This window comes from Neofelis nebulosa, chromosome 3, assembly GCF_028018385.1.
Source record: "Neofelis nebulosa isolate mNeoNeb1 chromosome 3, mNeoNeb1.pri, whole genome shotgun sequence".
In the NCBI taxonomy this organism is placed as follows: domain Eukaryota; kingdom Metazoa; phylum Chordata; class Mammalia; order Carnivora; family Felidae; genus Neofelis; species Neofelis nebulosa.
This window is the reverse complement of record NC_080784.1, coordinates 147,938,872-147,955,203: the sequence shown is the minus strand read 5'-3', so window position 1 is coordinate 147,955,203 and position 16,332 is coordinate 147,938,872. Positions and strand designations below refer to the sequence as shown.

At 33.1% G+C, this 16,332-nt stretch overlaps 1 protein-coding gene across 7 annotated transcripts in view; it reads right to left on the bottom strand.

The window, feature by feature from the left end:
* Nucleotides 1-16,332, bottom strand: part of ANKRD17 (ankyrin repeat domain 17) — a 164,075-nt gene that overhangs the window by 48,025 nt on the left and 99,718 nt on the right. For 4 of the 7 annotated variants that reach the window (XM_058722305.1, XM_058722309.1, XM_058722307.1 and 1 more), the window contains exons 10-16: nucleotides 16,076-16,185; nucleotides 14,302-14,389; nucleotides 12,460-12,587; nucleotides 12,060-12,203; nucleotides 11,546-11,648; nucleotides 9,318-10,070; nucleotides 4,719-4,867 (exon numbers count right to left, since the gene is read on the bottom strand). In XM_058722305.1, the coding sequence (XP_058578288.1) occupies nucleotides 4,719-4,867; nucleotides 9,318-10,070; nucleotides 11,546-11,648; nucleotides 12,060-12,203; nucleotides 12,460-12,587; nucleotides 14,302-14,389; nucleotides 16,076-16,185 (1,475 nt within the window). The remainder of the gene's footprint in view (nucleotides 1-4,718; nucleotides 4,868-9,317; nucleotides 10,071-11,545; nucleotides 11,649-12,059; nucleotides 12,204-12,459; nucleotides 12,588-14,301; nucleotides 14,390-16,075; nucleotides 16,186-16,332) is intronic. The other 3 variants (XM_058722306.1, XM_058722310.1, XM_058722311.1) reach the window with 3 other exon arrangements.

Here is a 16,332-nt window from a genome sequence, read left to right as displayed (position 1 = left end):
AAATAAATACAGTCCCTGCTCACTAGGAGCTTAGTGATTACAGCAAAAGGAAAATTTAAGTTCAAACTATGAAAGAAATATAAACAAGGTATTATGAGAGTTGAAGGAAAAATATTTAAAGCTAAGAAAAGAGGGCTTGTCAAATTCCTTGGGGAACTTAAGAGTGGGCAACTTCATTAATATCTTACGATAATCTTCTAAAGACAATAATGAAAGAATTTAAAGATTCTGAAGGAGGTTTCCACCTTCCTAATACACACCTACACAATCCCCAAATGGTAAGAAACACTATCCTGATTTGTAATACCTCAAGAAACAAATTAACTGAAGCAAAAGTCTGGGTTAAAATTAACAATGATTAATAAGGCACAGAAAAAAAAATAGGTGTTTTCAAGATTACTAATCAAGGAAATAATGATAACAATATAGGTTGATGACTTTCTGAAAGGCAATGTATCACTAAAGTCATGTTATATTACACTGGCTAAGAAGTCACACACATTGTCATGTATCTATATCTAAGAGAAACCTGAAAGGGAGAGAGATGCCCAAAGCTTTGTTAAAAGCTCATTCAGGTCTACATTCTAAAGAAAATTTCCATTTAGCCTATGATACCATAAAATATACAATTTTGTATGTAACAGATGTTGTTATGATGACTCTATTCTTATAAAAATGCTAAAATTATATTCAATGTAAAAATATTATGTAAATTATCAACATGACTATTCAATTATGTAGGAATGAAAAATAAGAAGGAATCATAAGACAGATGCAATACTAATGGAAAAAGCAACTTTTAATGAGCTGGGATATAGGTGAAAAATATACCTGAACGGTCTGTAAAAATAAACAAAAAATAAAAAAGGAAATATATCTATTAATTATACCTACATAATTAAATTACTTCGAAAATTATTAGGACTTCAAGGGCTAAGCTTTTTTTAGACTTCCATAACCTTCATAATCCCAAATCTCTCATTCTCTAAACATGTCAGAGGTAGCACATAAAATACAAAAAAGATTAAAAAAAAACAAACAAGCATTTAGGAAGAATGAGAATTATCAGGGAATAATGACAATAATCAGTTAAATAATAAATAACTTGCTTAAAACTTCACATAAACAAGTAGAATGCATGCATTTGAAAGAAGAATGCTTTAATGGCAGCATACTGCATACCACTATTAACTCATTTTTCCTGGTCTCTTTAATATTTCTCATTAAATCATTGTGATGAAACTGTTCTCCATACTGCAAAACCAACAAGGGAAAAATATCCAAAAGATATTTATATTTATCCATTAAAGGCAAAACATAATTTTACATACTTTATCATTTCAGTCCTGACATATAAGTAAAATTTAATGTCTACCCTCTTTAAAAGATAATCATGGATTTATGTTATTTCACACAATAAATACAGAAAATATTTAATTTACCAGTATTCAACTCTAACCTTCAACCAGATGTACTGTTTCATATAAAACCTATAGTTCTTAAAAGTTTCTACATGATTACTAATTTCTGTATCTAACAGTACCCAGATACAAATTTTGTTATGCCATTCCAGCAAAATAAAGATTAGAGCTATGTTATGAAAAAAGATACAGTAAAAGTCTCAAATAATTCCTTCAAACTATCATTTATTGATGTTTCCTAAAGTAAATGTTGATAACAGCACAGTATATGCTATTAAAATATATTAAATGTTATTATATATATTTTATATATTTATTTTATATATAAATTATATCTATAAATTATATATATAGGTAGATAGATATAACTTAATATAAATATATTAAAAATATTCAGGAAAGGGGCACATGGCTGGCTTAGTCACTAGAGCATGCAACTCATGATCTTGGCGTCGTGAGTTCAAGCTTCACGCTGGGCACAGAACTTACTTAAAACAAGACAAAACAAAACAAAAAAACCAAAACCAAAACCAAACAAAACGAATAAAAACAAATATATCCTGACAAACTTGATTCAGTAAAATCATTATGTGAGAGGTAGAGAGCCTGTGGCACATACTTACACACCAAAGGTAATTTTTAGTTATAGAATGTAAGATTTGGGGAACCTTATAAAGAGTGAAAACTCTCATCTTCAGCATTCTTCAAGTTCCAGAAATTGAACATGATTCCTGTTCATCCTTGTTAAAAATATTAGTTTCTGCATATAATGATCAATTAAATGAGTTTAAAGTATGATCATGTGAAGACTCATTAGCATATTTTAAAAGACACTTATACGCTGAAGGTTTAAAAAAATTAACATTTGTTTTGTTTTTCTTTAAATTAAGAATTGACGTAAATATGCCCTATGGCCAAGGAAACATGCTGAAAAGATGCAAAGATGAAAGAAAGAAAAGATGCCATCTAGGTGGTGGACCTATTTTCTATAATCTAATTTACCAGGTTAATATAATTAAAATCAGTGTTCATACTTAAGATAAAAAGTTGAAAAGGAGGTAGCATAGTGCAGTGGTTAAGAGCATAGATTCCAGACCTAGATTGATGGGGTGGTTTGAAACACAGCTCCACCATAAATTAGCTGTTGGGTGAATAGTTAGTATCTCTAAGCAGGAACTTTGTAAACTCTATGACAAGCAGTGTAACTCATGATAGACTATCCCAACTGAAAAACCTCAATATAGAGACCACATATTTAAGAAGAACACAGTCAATCTTTTTACATAAGCATGTCAACTACAATTAACATATAAGATTTTTTAATTAAAAAAAATTAGAAATATTTGTATGTAACTTCTTAGAAATTAACTTATAACATAGCAATAGCTGGTTAAGTAATATAGTCAGGTAAAATTTCACCACCACTATAACAATTTCAAACTCAATAAAATCATGATCATATGAGGAATTTTTTCTGTGGCTATTTTATTCAAAAGAATTTTTTAAAAAATCCTTTTATATTTGGTGAGGTTTTTAGTTTTCCTTATGGATCAATTCTTAATTCCATATAAAAACTAGAAATTAGATCTCTGGTTAAAACATAACAGCTATAGGTTACAACATAACAGCCTCAGAGGGAAAAAAGCCTGGAGGAAAATAATGCAAATTCAACCCAGTTCTATATTACTATATATTATTAAATATAAACCATGTGGTTCATAAATGATTATTTCATAGTTTTTTTAATTTGAAAAAATTTAAAAAACATACTATAGAGTACGGTAGTTAAGGAGGGTGTCTTTGAAGTCAAACCCACCTAAGTATGACTCTCAACCCCATCACTTAGCTAAATGAACTGATCCTCAGCGATATGTTTAATCTCTCTCTTAGCCTTGGTTTCTTCATCAGGAAAATGGTTATTTAAAAGTAGTTACTTCATATATGAGGTCTGAAACTCAGACAATTCCTTAAAATAGCCCTGACAACTTTAAGTGCTTAAAAAAAAAAGTACATGTAACTTAACATTTGGAAAGCAAGTAAGAATAGAAATGTAATTCCTTTTTCACAGTATTACCAAGAAACATTTTAATGAAAAGGAAGCATTATTTTCTTAAACATTCTAAAAAAATTTATTTATTTATTTTGAGAGAGAGACAGAGTGAGTGAGCAGGAATCCTAAGCAGGCTCTGCACTGTCAGCCTGGAGCCCGAGTGGGGCTCGAACTCATGAACCATGAGATCATGACCTGAGCTGAAATCAAGAGTCGGATGCTCAACCAACTGAGCCACCCTGAAGCCCCAGAAGCTTTATTTTCAATAGGTTGAGAGTACAGAGCCTTAATGGTAACACACACACACACACACACACACACACACACTTCAGGCAATTCAGGGTTACAAAGAACTGATCATTTACAAAATAAAAAGTTTTATTATGTATACTGCCACCTTCACCCATGTCATGCCTTCCCCACCTCAGATTTTTTTTTTTTTTAATTAAAAAAAATTTTTTTTAATTTTTATTTTAAGTAGGTTCCATGTCCAAGTGGGGCTTGAACTCACGACCCTGAGAGTAACAGTCATGTGCTCTACCAGCTGAGCTAGCCAGGGACTCCCCAACCCCAGGTAAAAATCAAAATACAAAACTAAATAAACCAAACAGTTCTCAGTACTGAATAAGGCCATATACCCTTTACCTTATTCAGCAGTCTTCTAAGCTAGGCCTTATCTTAAGCTTTTTTCCAGGACAAAACACAAGCTATCCTCCCCTCTCCAACTTCACTCTGACCTGAGATTACATGGTAAACTAATTTTTTAATTGGGTTTTTTGTTTTGTTTTGTTTTGACTTAGTCCTAAGACACAGACAGTCACTACATGTTTTAGTTGGCAAGATCAGAACTTTCAAAGACGATATAAATGCAATTAAGTATATACGATACATAAATGGAAGAATCTTTTATGTGTAACCCATTATAAATTAGAAGCATAGCTTCTAATTTAAGATTAGAAGAAAATACATACTAATTATAAATAAGTTATTTCTTTTAACAACCTCTTCTAGACTACAGTTAAAAAAAAGTTACTGATGACCTTGAAAACCAGACCATCACATAATTATCAGTAATAATCTGTATTTGGTATTTTATTTTTTAAAATGTGGATTCGCATTCCTAACTGTGGCTCAGATCTCTGGCTGGAGACAAAACAGCCTAAGATGACTTAAGTCTAAGATGATTAATGTTTTTACTGATGATATAATTTTAGTTAAAAACCATCCATCCTGAATTTAGAGCTTACCTGTGCATCAATATCAATGGCAGGGTAGATAGGAAGCATGGCTGAAGGAGAGATGATAGGACTTGGAGTTGGAGTCTGAGGTTGGGAAATGGAAGCAGCGATACTGTGTGTAGGAGTGTTTGACATTGCAGATGCTCTTCCACTGACTGCTGTTGAACAAAATAACTGCACTTAATAAGGATGAAACATTGTTAGGTAACAGTAAGAAATAATTATTAGAAAATATTTAAAGACTTCTTAAAACAAAAGGTCTATAGGTAAACTGTCACAGCACTAATAACTCACTTTTCTGGTTATTTCTGACTTGGGATAACAATCTAAAAATAAAAAGTATATTGAGAATAACCCATTTTCTAAATAATAATCCATGTGAAAACCAAATTCCTCTCTTACAGTATGTAATCATAAAACCTCAATTCAAAATAACCCTGAAAACAAAAATATTCTTATGAATTAAAATTGAATATAAATGCAAATGGATTATAGCTTCTTTTTTTTTTTTTCATTATAGCTTCTTAATCAGAAAACGAATAAAAGGTAAAACAGTCAAGTTCAGACGGAGGAAAGTGTGAGTTTTAACCTGCCAATGTCACACCTTATATTCCAATGAAAGTAATATCACTGGGGAGAACCTCACTATAGAATCATTTAAAACACTTCCTACTCTTTTACTAACTGCAGACTGGGGGATGGTAACTTTCTGAATGGTAGTCCTCAGTAGGACCGTATAGTAAAATATAAAAATTTGATCCTCACACAGAAATATAGTTTCCCACATGTAGAATTATTCTGAGGGGGTTAAAATGCCCACCAATCAAACCAGCAATCACACTGACGAGGACAAAATTAAAAGATTAAGGTAGAAATAAATGTATGCACAATCATCCTTCAAATATAGATTATTGTTAGTTCTAAGTATAATTTTTCCATGATACTATTTTCACCAAAATATGCAAATTAATAAGGGGCTAATTAGGTCAGTACTTGAGGTGGGAGGACTCCAGAAGTGGTGGCAACTGAGGGTATTTATATTCCCTCATGGATTCACTTCTGGAGCTGATATGTGAACACCAACCCTTTTTCCCCCCTATTAAAAATGCTATAGCACTGAAGTGTGGGCATAAATCTTTGAATGGTCAACAGTAGCGTGGATGTGTGTTACCAACATACTTATCAACTACATCAGACAGAAAACAATCATGATTCACAACTGGATCTGAAACCAGGCAAAAGAGGTTATGATCCTGCCAAGAATAAAACTGAAATTGACCTTATTATAACAATTATAAACATGATTGTCAATTAAGAAATCTATTTTACATGAAATCCTTAGTTCAGGCACAAACATACACTATACATTATAGCAACACACATTCTATGATTATACATTTTTAAGTCCACTTAAAAGCTAAAGAAAAAACAAAGAAAGGAAACAAAACAAAACAAAACAAAACAAAACAAAACACTGTTTGAATCCTTAGGGATCCAGATAAATAGAAAAGGGCATGTACTAATATATTAAATTGATCATCTAATGACCTTGATGTTGTTATTCCATATTGATAGTTTTATGTTAAAAAAATCAAGTTAATTTAAATGTACACATTCTAGATATATCTCAAAACCATATAAAATCTATGGCTCTTAAAATAGATTCCATAATCTCCTCTGATTTGACTGATTTTCACAAATAAAAATGCTAAATACAAAAATCAGCTTAAACAGAATGAACACCAATCTGTCCAAAGAACTGATTTTTATTTCACAATAGTAAAAAAAAATCTAAGCTTTACTGTTAAATGACTATATTGTTATTTACATTTTAACTGGAATAAGTTCTTTTAAAGAACACACTAAAATTAGTTTTCTTATTTTGGGTCAAATTGTTTGTTCTTGCCACCTCATCTAAAAGGAGAGGAAACACCAATTCCCTCATTTCATTTCATTTCATTTCATTTCATTTCGGGTACTTACGAAATTGGTTTATTAGAACTAAATACCTGCCTGTCACTCAATCATTCCCTACAGTTAAAAGTAACAACTTATAAATATGCAGGTACCTGAAGGAACTCTGGTATAGATCTTTACATGTGGTACTTCATTTTAGGGTCTGATTTTAGAGAAGGAACACCAGATGCTCTAGAAAAGTTTTAACATTAGGTAAGGAAAGAAAGAACTTGAGAGCACAGCAAAGGCAAGGTGTTAAGACTGGCTAAATAGGGAACTGATTTTGCTCTGACAAGGATGGAGAACAGGCAAGACAGAAGATTTGGGTCAGCCAAGTACTACAGAAAATGAGACTGAATCTTACAAGAGGAATCTAATAAGTTGGAATAAAGAACAAGTTTATTTAGGTTCTTTAAAGAAAAAGAAGAGGTTATGCTGAAGTGGGGAAGGAATACGGCACCTAATGAGGTTATAAAATATTAAGAAACCCAAAGAAAGAAATGGAAATGATCATTATTCAACTGAAAGAACAAATACTACCAAAGAAGTTGTCTAAAGAAAAAAGTCGTAGAAGTGAGTGCATTAGTATATGTGTATGTTTATGCATTTGCACATGCATGATGACAGGGATGGACTGCAGGTAAGTCGTTGGATGTTTTTAATCCTGCTCTTCCATCTGGTCATCTCTCCTCTCTCCATATAAATGGGCATAATAAAGAGGCAAAGTATTTTTATAATGGGAAGTATTTATCCTATTTCCTAAAAACTTGTGTGCTTTTGAAATTTTTTTTATATGAAAACACCTGGAACACAAAGGCAGAATTTAATTGTTTTTGTTTGGTAAACCAATTAACAGAAAAACTACTTTACAAACCTCTGATAATTCTGATCAGCATAAAAACTGTACAACTGGCAAATCAAGGTTGATAACTATGCCCAAGAACATCATGTAAATTCTGATAGCATATCAAAAAAAAATTTTTTTTTAAGTATTCCCTGGTAGGAATGTCCATTCTTCATTTAAATAACTTGATACATTTTTTGGTAGTTCAACCAACATAATAGAAAGAAGACCATTATGACCTAGATTAATGGCCATGTAAGTAACACCAAATTTGGGACTTTTGGCTACTGTGCTCCAATCTTCATAAGATACCAATGTTTCTTTAATTCTATTCCCAATTATTATAACCAGCTAATAGTGATTAATAGTAATTTTCAAATCTATAGAAAAATTGTATGTACAATTTTCATAAGATACTAACATTTCTTTAATTGCAATCCCAATTATTGTAAGCAGCTAATGGTGATTAATAATAATTTTCAAATATATAGAAATATTTTATATTTATCACTATAAGAATCTTTACAGTTCTTACTAATGATTATTAGACTATTGCACCTTCTAAGATTAGCAAAGAATTTCATTCCACATATTGTTGCTGGGGTGATACTAAAAGAGAACTAGGAAACTTTAGAGCAATTTGTAAGAACAAAATCTGTCTCATTAGCTGGTGTCTTAATTTCTGAATGTTAGCTAAATATCTCAACACTATACAATTTAATTTTCTTTTATGTTTTTAAAAGATGAAAGATAAATTATATATAACCTCATCATACTATATAATGCTGCCAAAACAGTTTCAAAATTAGAAAAACTTAATCATATAGAAAGAAGTATAGAACAAAGAATAAAAAAAGGGGAAGAGAACAGATAAATACTATCAAATTTCAACTACTTGCTGCCTTTTTCTCTTTTCCTTCCTTTTCAAATTTTCTTTTTTATCTTTTTCTTAAATCAAGAAAATTATCCTTCGCAGTATAGCATTCTTATGGCTTATAATCCTGTAGAATCTCATTCTACTACTTTGTTACAGAACTCACAAAAAGTAAGTACCAAAAACTAGAATCATTAAAACAACCTTCTAAAATATTTCTTCTTGCAATGAAACTAATTATAATGGAATATAATTTCTCTGGCTACACACTGAAAGATATATCATTTATGATACTGTCAGGGGACCACAACTTCCCATAATACAATTAGAAAGCGACTACACATTAACATTCACAGGGGATAAAATCACTGACATACAATCAAACCCTATTTGGTTTGGTTTGGTTTGGTTTGGTACTTTATTATCGTTGTAAAAGTGTTTAATTTTTTTTTTTTTTAATATCCATCAGGTTTGAAGTCTGATCCATTAGGATATAAAGTATTTCTGTTCACAAATAAGCTTCCTGATGTGTCCTACTAGTTTTGCACTTCAACTTCTATCAATTTCCCAGTTTAATGGTGTGAATACAGAAGCACAAAAGCCAAAATTCAATCTTAGTATTCTGAACTTAAAGAGAAAAAACAAAATCAAAAACAAAAACTCAAACATCAACCCCACTACTGAAAAAACCTAGATCCCCAGCCTACCCAGCTAAGCCAAAAAGTTTCAGTCACTTGTATTGCATGAGCTAATCTTTAATTCGACCTGTATCCGTCTGAGAACTTCTGAGATTGAACTAATACTTCTAAGGATATACATGGGTCAAGAGTCCAAAAATAGTTCTCAAGTTGGGTAATGGCAAAAAATTCTGGCACACTCTTACTCGCCTTAAGCAAATCATATTTGATACCTGCTCATAACAATATAAACCCACCTGCCATGATGTCATCCAGCGTGTCATTGAGGGTCTGAGCAGGGCTGGCTACCATTAACCCTTGTTGTGTTTCTGTCAGAATTCCTTGCCCCAGCCCTGCCAACTGTGCTTGGCCCAGTACTGGCTGTCCAACTATCACTCCTTGCAGTTCTGTAAGATTTGCGATGGACCCTGGAGGCAAGGGACCTGCCGCCAGAGGCAAAGCTTGAGGCATGGCCAGAGGCTGGATTGGTGCAAAACCCATCTGAGCAGCAGTCTGCTGGGGTTCATCTTTAAGCAAAACGGGATCCACTTGCTGTAACCGTGCATAGTCTCCCTCGGAAAGCTGTTCTCCAACCCCAACAGGAGTTAGCAGTCCCAGATGTTGGCAAGACTGTTGCTGCTGCTGCTGAAGTTGAATTCTTTGAGCTTTAACCTCTAGATACTGCTTTTTTAGCTGCTGCTGAGTTTTCAGTTGTAACTCTCGTTCTACTTTCTGTAGCTCCTCCAAAATCTTTTGTTTCTTCTGAATTTGTTCCTCCCTTGTTTTGTTCAGCTCCTCGATCTTCTCCTTGGTAAGTTGGTCAGCGTGAGCCAGTTCCAAGGACTGCAGCTGTGCATTCTTTTCTATGGCTTCTTTTATCCTCTGTTCCAGTTCTGTTAACTTTCCCTGAGCCTCTTCTACAATGCTCTCTGGAGACTGATTGGTGATGTAACCCTGTACATCCTGGCTGTTTGCTGGCAAATGGCTGCTGGACTTTTGTTTAGAAGCAGCTGTGTGAAAAAGAAACCCCCTCAGAAGTGCACATGAATGGCATCCTCATTACAGAGTTACTGTTGGGAGGTTTAGTGCCAACAGTTATGCACCAAGTTATCATATCCACAGAAGGTGAAAATGCACTGTTAAGAAGTTTAAAAACAAATCCACCTTCTTTATCATAAATATAAAATGTATGTATTTTATGTGCATAGAGAAATCTCTGGGAAATTAATTTTAAAAATATCACATGGCTAAAATTAGACAATAGAGGGATGCAGGTCTGTGAGATCTAAGTGGTGCAATTAAAGTAAAATCTAAGGCTATGTGTAGATACTTCATCTGGTCATAGAGATGTAAAAACTTATCATCAGAACAGAAAAATAATGCTAGATTATTAAGATGTAAGGAAAACTCAGACCTCTAAGTCAAGGTTTTTCCACATTTGATAGTCTATGTCTTTTAAACACACACACATACACACAAAGAGTACCCAAACCACTGAGAAGTACCGGGAAATCTAAATCCAGCTAAAATTTGTCTTTATTGGGGGACTACCATCTTCAAGACTGATAAAGGCAAGATATAAATTCACATATTCACACAGCTACCTGGCCAGTAGAGATTTGGGATTCAGTTTCCCTGGAAGAAAAGATGCTGGACTACGCCATCCACTGTATCTTCTGACAGCCAGGTGAATAAACAGATCTGGCTATGGGTACAGCAATCAGTTGTTTGCTACACCAACTGAAAAAGGTGCCAAGGCTCTAGACTGGTAGTAGTGACTGTAAAGAGCTGGTGGAAATACTTAGTATTCTTGTTGGTAAAATAATATAGGTAGCTAAAAACCAAAAAATTAAAACCACATTGGTTCTTCAGGTGAAACTTTTTAAAAAGAAAAACTGATTCAAACTGGTAGCTGTTAATGTTTTGGGACATGACTTAAAACATGCATGGTGTAACATCCACAAGTCAAATATGGACCTCAGAGTTCTAGAGAAACAAACAAGCATATCTGAAGTAACTTTCAATTATTGACTGAGAAAGGTAGCCCAGATATAAAATCTACATTAAACCAGTTACTCTAAAATATAGTTTAATTTTGATCTAACTTGTTCATTTTATGCCTTAGATCGCTACAGAAATTTAAGTAATTTACAAAAATGTCATCCAACTATACCCAGTCTAACAGTTTAACACGAATAGAAATGACCAGTTATTACAAGAAATGGTGGATAATCAGAACTGCATCAGAGATGAGCATCTGAATTTCTCCTGCTAATGCTGACAATTCTAGCATAAATCAGTGCTATTAACTATCTTCTCTCACAGTAACATGCCTTTTTCACTAGTAAAAAAAATTTTTAATTATGTCAACTTAGTAAAATTCACCTTTTGTGGAAAAATAATTATAAATGGCTAGGTTTTTTGGTAATCTTATCATTTTTACCTGGATAACATGTACAAAACAGTCTTCAGAAGTATAACTGACCTTTATTCCTGATGGGAAGAGTAGTGGCAACATTGGCAGGTGGTTTGTCAGGCTCCTGAGGTGGGACAACCATGGGCAGTGCTTGAACTGGTACACGAGGAGCCTAAGAAAAAGGAAACAGATTAAATCTCTGCTTTTCTACACACTCCATTAAATAACATGCTTTAAGAATAAGTTATAAAGACTTCTTCAAAATATTTGTAATATGGTACTAATCTCAGACACTGATATATTTACTTAAAATATGTTGTTGCCAAATTATTCTCCACAACAGTTTTTTAATGTGCTTTGAATTCAAATGGTTATTCTTGCCATAGTAAGAAAACAAAGCAAAATCACATCAATCTACAATCTGAATATTAAACCAGATTATATCATTAACCATTTCAACTGCATACCTATAAAGAGAACTACATATTATAACAAAGTATAGTCAGATCTATTTAAACTGAAACTATGAGCCAAAGGAGGATAAAGAAGATATGATATAAAATGCTTTCGTCTTGAATCTTACCCTATTTAAATCGTGGGATGGGGGGGTTAACTGAGTGACATCTGGTGGAGGGGCCGAAAGCAAATTATTAGGATAGTCCAAAAGATAGCAAACAACACTCGTATGGCCACCTTTTGCTGCTTCTATCAACATAGTTGAGCCATCCTAAGAGTGGACACAGAGAGGGAAAAATAAAAAAAAAAAAAATAAGTTAACTTATAGAACCATCAAGGATGACAAAGCTAACAGGCCCTAGCAATTCAAATCTTAGGTTTAGTAAACAACACTTTCCTCTAATAAAACAGAAGAAAATGAATATGTTTAGAATGCCATTATAAATTGAACTGGTAGATGATATTTTCTAATGTTCAAGAGTAAAGAATTAATTCACAATGCTACCCGAAACATTTGAGTTACATACTTTTAAACGATGAGTAGGATCTGCCCCATGAGCCAAAAGTAGTTCCACCACTGCCAGATGACCCCCTGCACAAGCCAGGGACAGTACAGTATGGTCATTATTAGCTGTAGTTCTATTCACATTCGCTCCTAAAACAGACAAGACATGGGAAATCATGTTAGGAGATTGAGGTTTCTTAAATTATGGTAAATTTCAAAATCATAAAGAATAGAGAGAATAGCATAATGAATATCCATATACCCTTTACCCAGCTTCAATGATTATAAACACACAGCCAATCTCATTTCACATAAACCCATTATCAATTCTCCTCTCCCATCTTGAATTACTCTAAAGCAAATCTCAGACAAACATGACATAATTTCATCCGTGAATATTTTAGTATGCACTGGTAGAAGATAAAGATAAATGTATATATTACTCCTAATGTAATTAGTTTTAAAAAAGTAAAACAAAATTTTATCTACATTTTAACTCCTTCTCTAGGTATGTAGAGAATTACCAGGGAATAGAAAGTAATAGGACTACTGGCTTCTTTCACTGGGAAATATCTGAGCATGAAAACAGGTACACTGCCCCTCCAATATGAATTCATCTCTGATTTAGACAGTGTGCTAGGCAATGCAGGAAATGGATATAAAATAGCAGAAAGAAAATGGAATCTGATTAATTAAAATTTATCAAAGAGAGGATTGTGATTATATAAATAATTCCATTCTTGAAAATATTATGGTATAAATATACATCACAAATAAGTGTTCAAATTGCCTAAAATAATTTGACCAGTAACTTATTTCTGATTTAGTTTCTTTTGCTATTATTAACAATTACAAACTTGAGATTTCTTTAGTATTTTTGCTAAGAAGGAAATAGTATATATTGCCATTTTAATTGTACATGGCTTGTGTAGTCTTTCTTTTATCAATGTTGAATCAACAGTAAAATCTTTCATATCCTATACTTAAGGATATGATGAAATCTGTGGGGCGCCTGGGTGGTTCAGTCAGTTAAGCATCTGCCTCTTTTGGCTCAGTTCATGATCTCAGGTTTCGTGGCATCAATCCCTGCATAGGGCTCTGTGCTGACAGCATGGAGCCTGCTTGGGATTCTCTGTCTCCCTTTCTCTTTGCCCCTGCCCCTGTCACACAAGTGTGTGTATGCTCTCCTCTCAAAAATAAATAAATAAACATTAAAAAAAAAAAAAGTATGATGAATTCTGCATACAAAACTATTTCAACTTGAACTTACACAGTAAACACCTCACAAATAATTTAAAGGAAGTAATAATATGATACGTTAGTCATTTAAAATGGTTTTTGATATTCAAAGTAGAATTACTGACCATAGATGAAAATCTTCCATGCATTTTGGTTTTTATCACATTTCAGTTCTGAATACTTTTTATACCATATTTATGACCATTTCTCTATATTTTACAAAGAAGGAAACTTAGGCCCAAGGATATGTAGAGTAGAAAAGTGACTTGCCTTTAATTCAGTGGCATAAGAATCCAGGTTTCAGGATACATTATTACATAAACAGAACAGACTTCAAGTTATCTAAACCCTCAAAGTTTTACATAGACAAATTTTTCTTTATGTAAGTGTTCCTTCACAAGGATGATACTCAGTATGACAATCCTTCATAGTTTGGGACTATGGAACTGTTTGGAGATGCTCTATGCATTGAGGATATTTATCAACCACCCACTCACAAAATCTCAGTAGCATCCCTCCACCAGTCATACCCAAAAATTGTCCTTTACCTCTCAATCTCTAAATATCCAAGGGCAGGGAATAGACACCTTTGGGGAAAAAAAAACTACTGCTTACCCAAACCTACCTTTACTAATTAAGAACTGAACAGTACAAACATGACCAGCTCTTGCAGCTTTCATTAAAGGAGTCCTTCCACCTTCAGATTCATGTTCCTATGTAAAAAACACAGACTTAGTTGATATTTAATTGCTAGTGTACAGTTATTCTTTTTCATGAAAATAAAAAGGAAAAGAACTTGACTAATTTCTAAGTCTAAAGATATTAAATATCATGCTTTGAAATGAAATAAATTTAAGGAATACATTTTTAAATTTAAAACTCAAATTAGAAACATGTTCTACAGATATAATTTAAGAACTGAAATTATATTCATGTGATTGTGACACCTTCATCTAAATCCATCTGGGTAATTTTTCCTTCTCTCTCTCTCTACCAAAAGGACTGTGGAACTTGACCAGTGAATGGCACTCTAGCACATCCTTCTCCAATCAGCATTATCCCCATCTACTCCAAGTGATTTTCCTTTTGTAACCTTGCATCCTACCTGTATGAATTTCTGCAAGTACATCACTCCCTTTCTTTATGGACCTCCCATTAAAACCACATTATCTTATATGAAAACAACAAGGCTAGTGACTTAATATCTCAAAAACCACCAATTACAACGTCTTACTAGAGATTTCTGGGTCTCAAAAAATGGAGAATCTATTGCCTTCTTCTTATTGCTGGGTAATGAGAACACTTGGAGAAATTTTCCAAGTTATATTTTAGAATATAAAGATTTGAGTTATAATACATATAATATATATATTTTTTAATACTCACATCTGATGAACAACTTTTGAGTCTTCTCTTAAGCCACACACTAAGTTGTTTGAATTGCAATTAACTAAGCAAGATACATTGCTGTATGTTTCACAGTCACTGTGGTAAACACTGGAAAGCTCAAAATCTAATCTTGAAGAAATAGGCACACAACTAACTAGAGTATAATATGTGCCATAAGGGCTTCAAGAGCTGTACTAACATACACAGAACTGAAAGAGACCACAATAGTAATCCAGTTCCACTCTTCTCCTTCCATAAATGAGGAAAGAGAAGTTAAAGTTGGCAAAACTAGTTAATGGAGGAGTCTGTTTCTGCTTGCCTGTGAATTTTTGTCATAAACTATGAACTCCTACAAGAACACACACTTGCTTGTTAATCTCAGCCCCATGAACATATGGGTACTTAAGTTTTAACTACCTTTTCATGTCTCACTTCCACTTCCTCACACGTGAAACTGGAAGACTATTTTCCCCACACGTTTGCTTTTCCTTCCCTGTCAGGCTGTCCTCACACTATTTTTTCCAACAGGAATATCTCTTTTGTCACATCACCATATCCACCTTTCTAAACCTTAATGTAATATCTCAGATGACGTCTTTGCGTCTTCTGAGCTTCTTTATTGTCTGTACTTTTGCTGTGACATCTCTTCATAATCCACCCTACAATAAACTCAGTATTTCATCCTTCTTACTAAGTTGTAAGTTGAGGAGTATTAAATACTTATATTCTAAAAATAGCTAAGTACCTAAGAAAAACTTTGTATTAATGTATCTAATACAAAATTTCCCTTTTATGGGGGACAAGGGGAAATAGATTGTATGACCCCACTAACAAGAAAAAAAAACAGACACCAAAGAGTGTAGGAAAAAACAATGACCAAATGAGAGAAAAAATAGCAAAAAGGCCAACAGAAAATTAAAAGAAATACCTTTTATCTGTAATCTCCACTAAACTTTTAATTAATTTATCTTGGTTTTAAGTATTAGGATTTAAAAAGTGACACAGTTTACCAGATCTGCTCCTGCTTGAAGTAGGACATCTGCTACATCGGTATGACCATTCTCACAGGCATATGTTAGTGCTGTATCCCCTGTTGCTGTTGTTGCATGAACGTTAGCTCCTGTAGTAGTATTAAACAATACAGAGACTTAATAAAAGAATTGTAAGACGTAAATGATGGACACAGAAATTTCTAAATAAGCCATATGTCTTCAAATTAGACAAAATAGTCATCCATTTCTAGAAATAAAGAAGACTGTCAGCATCT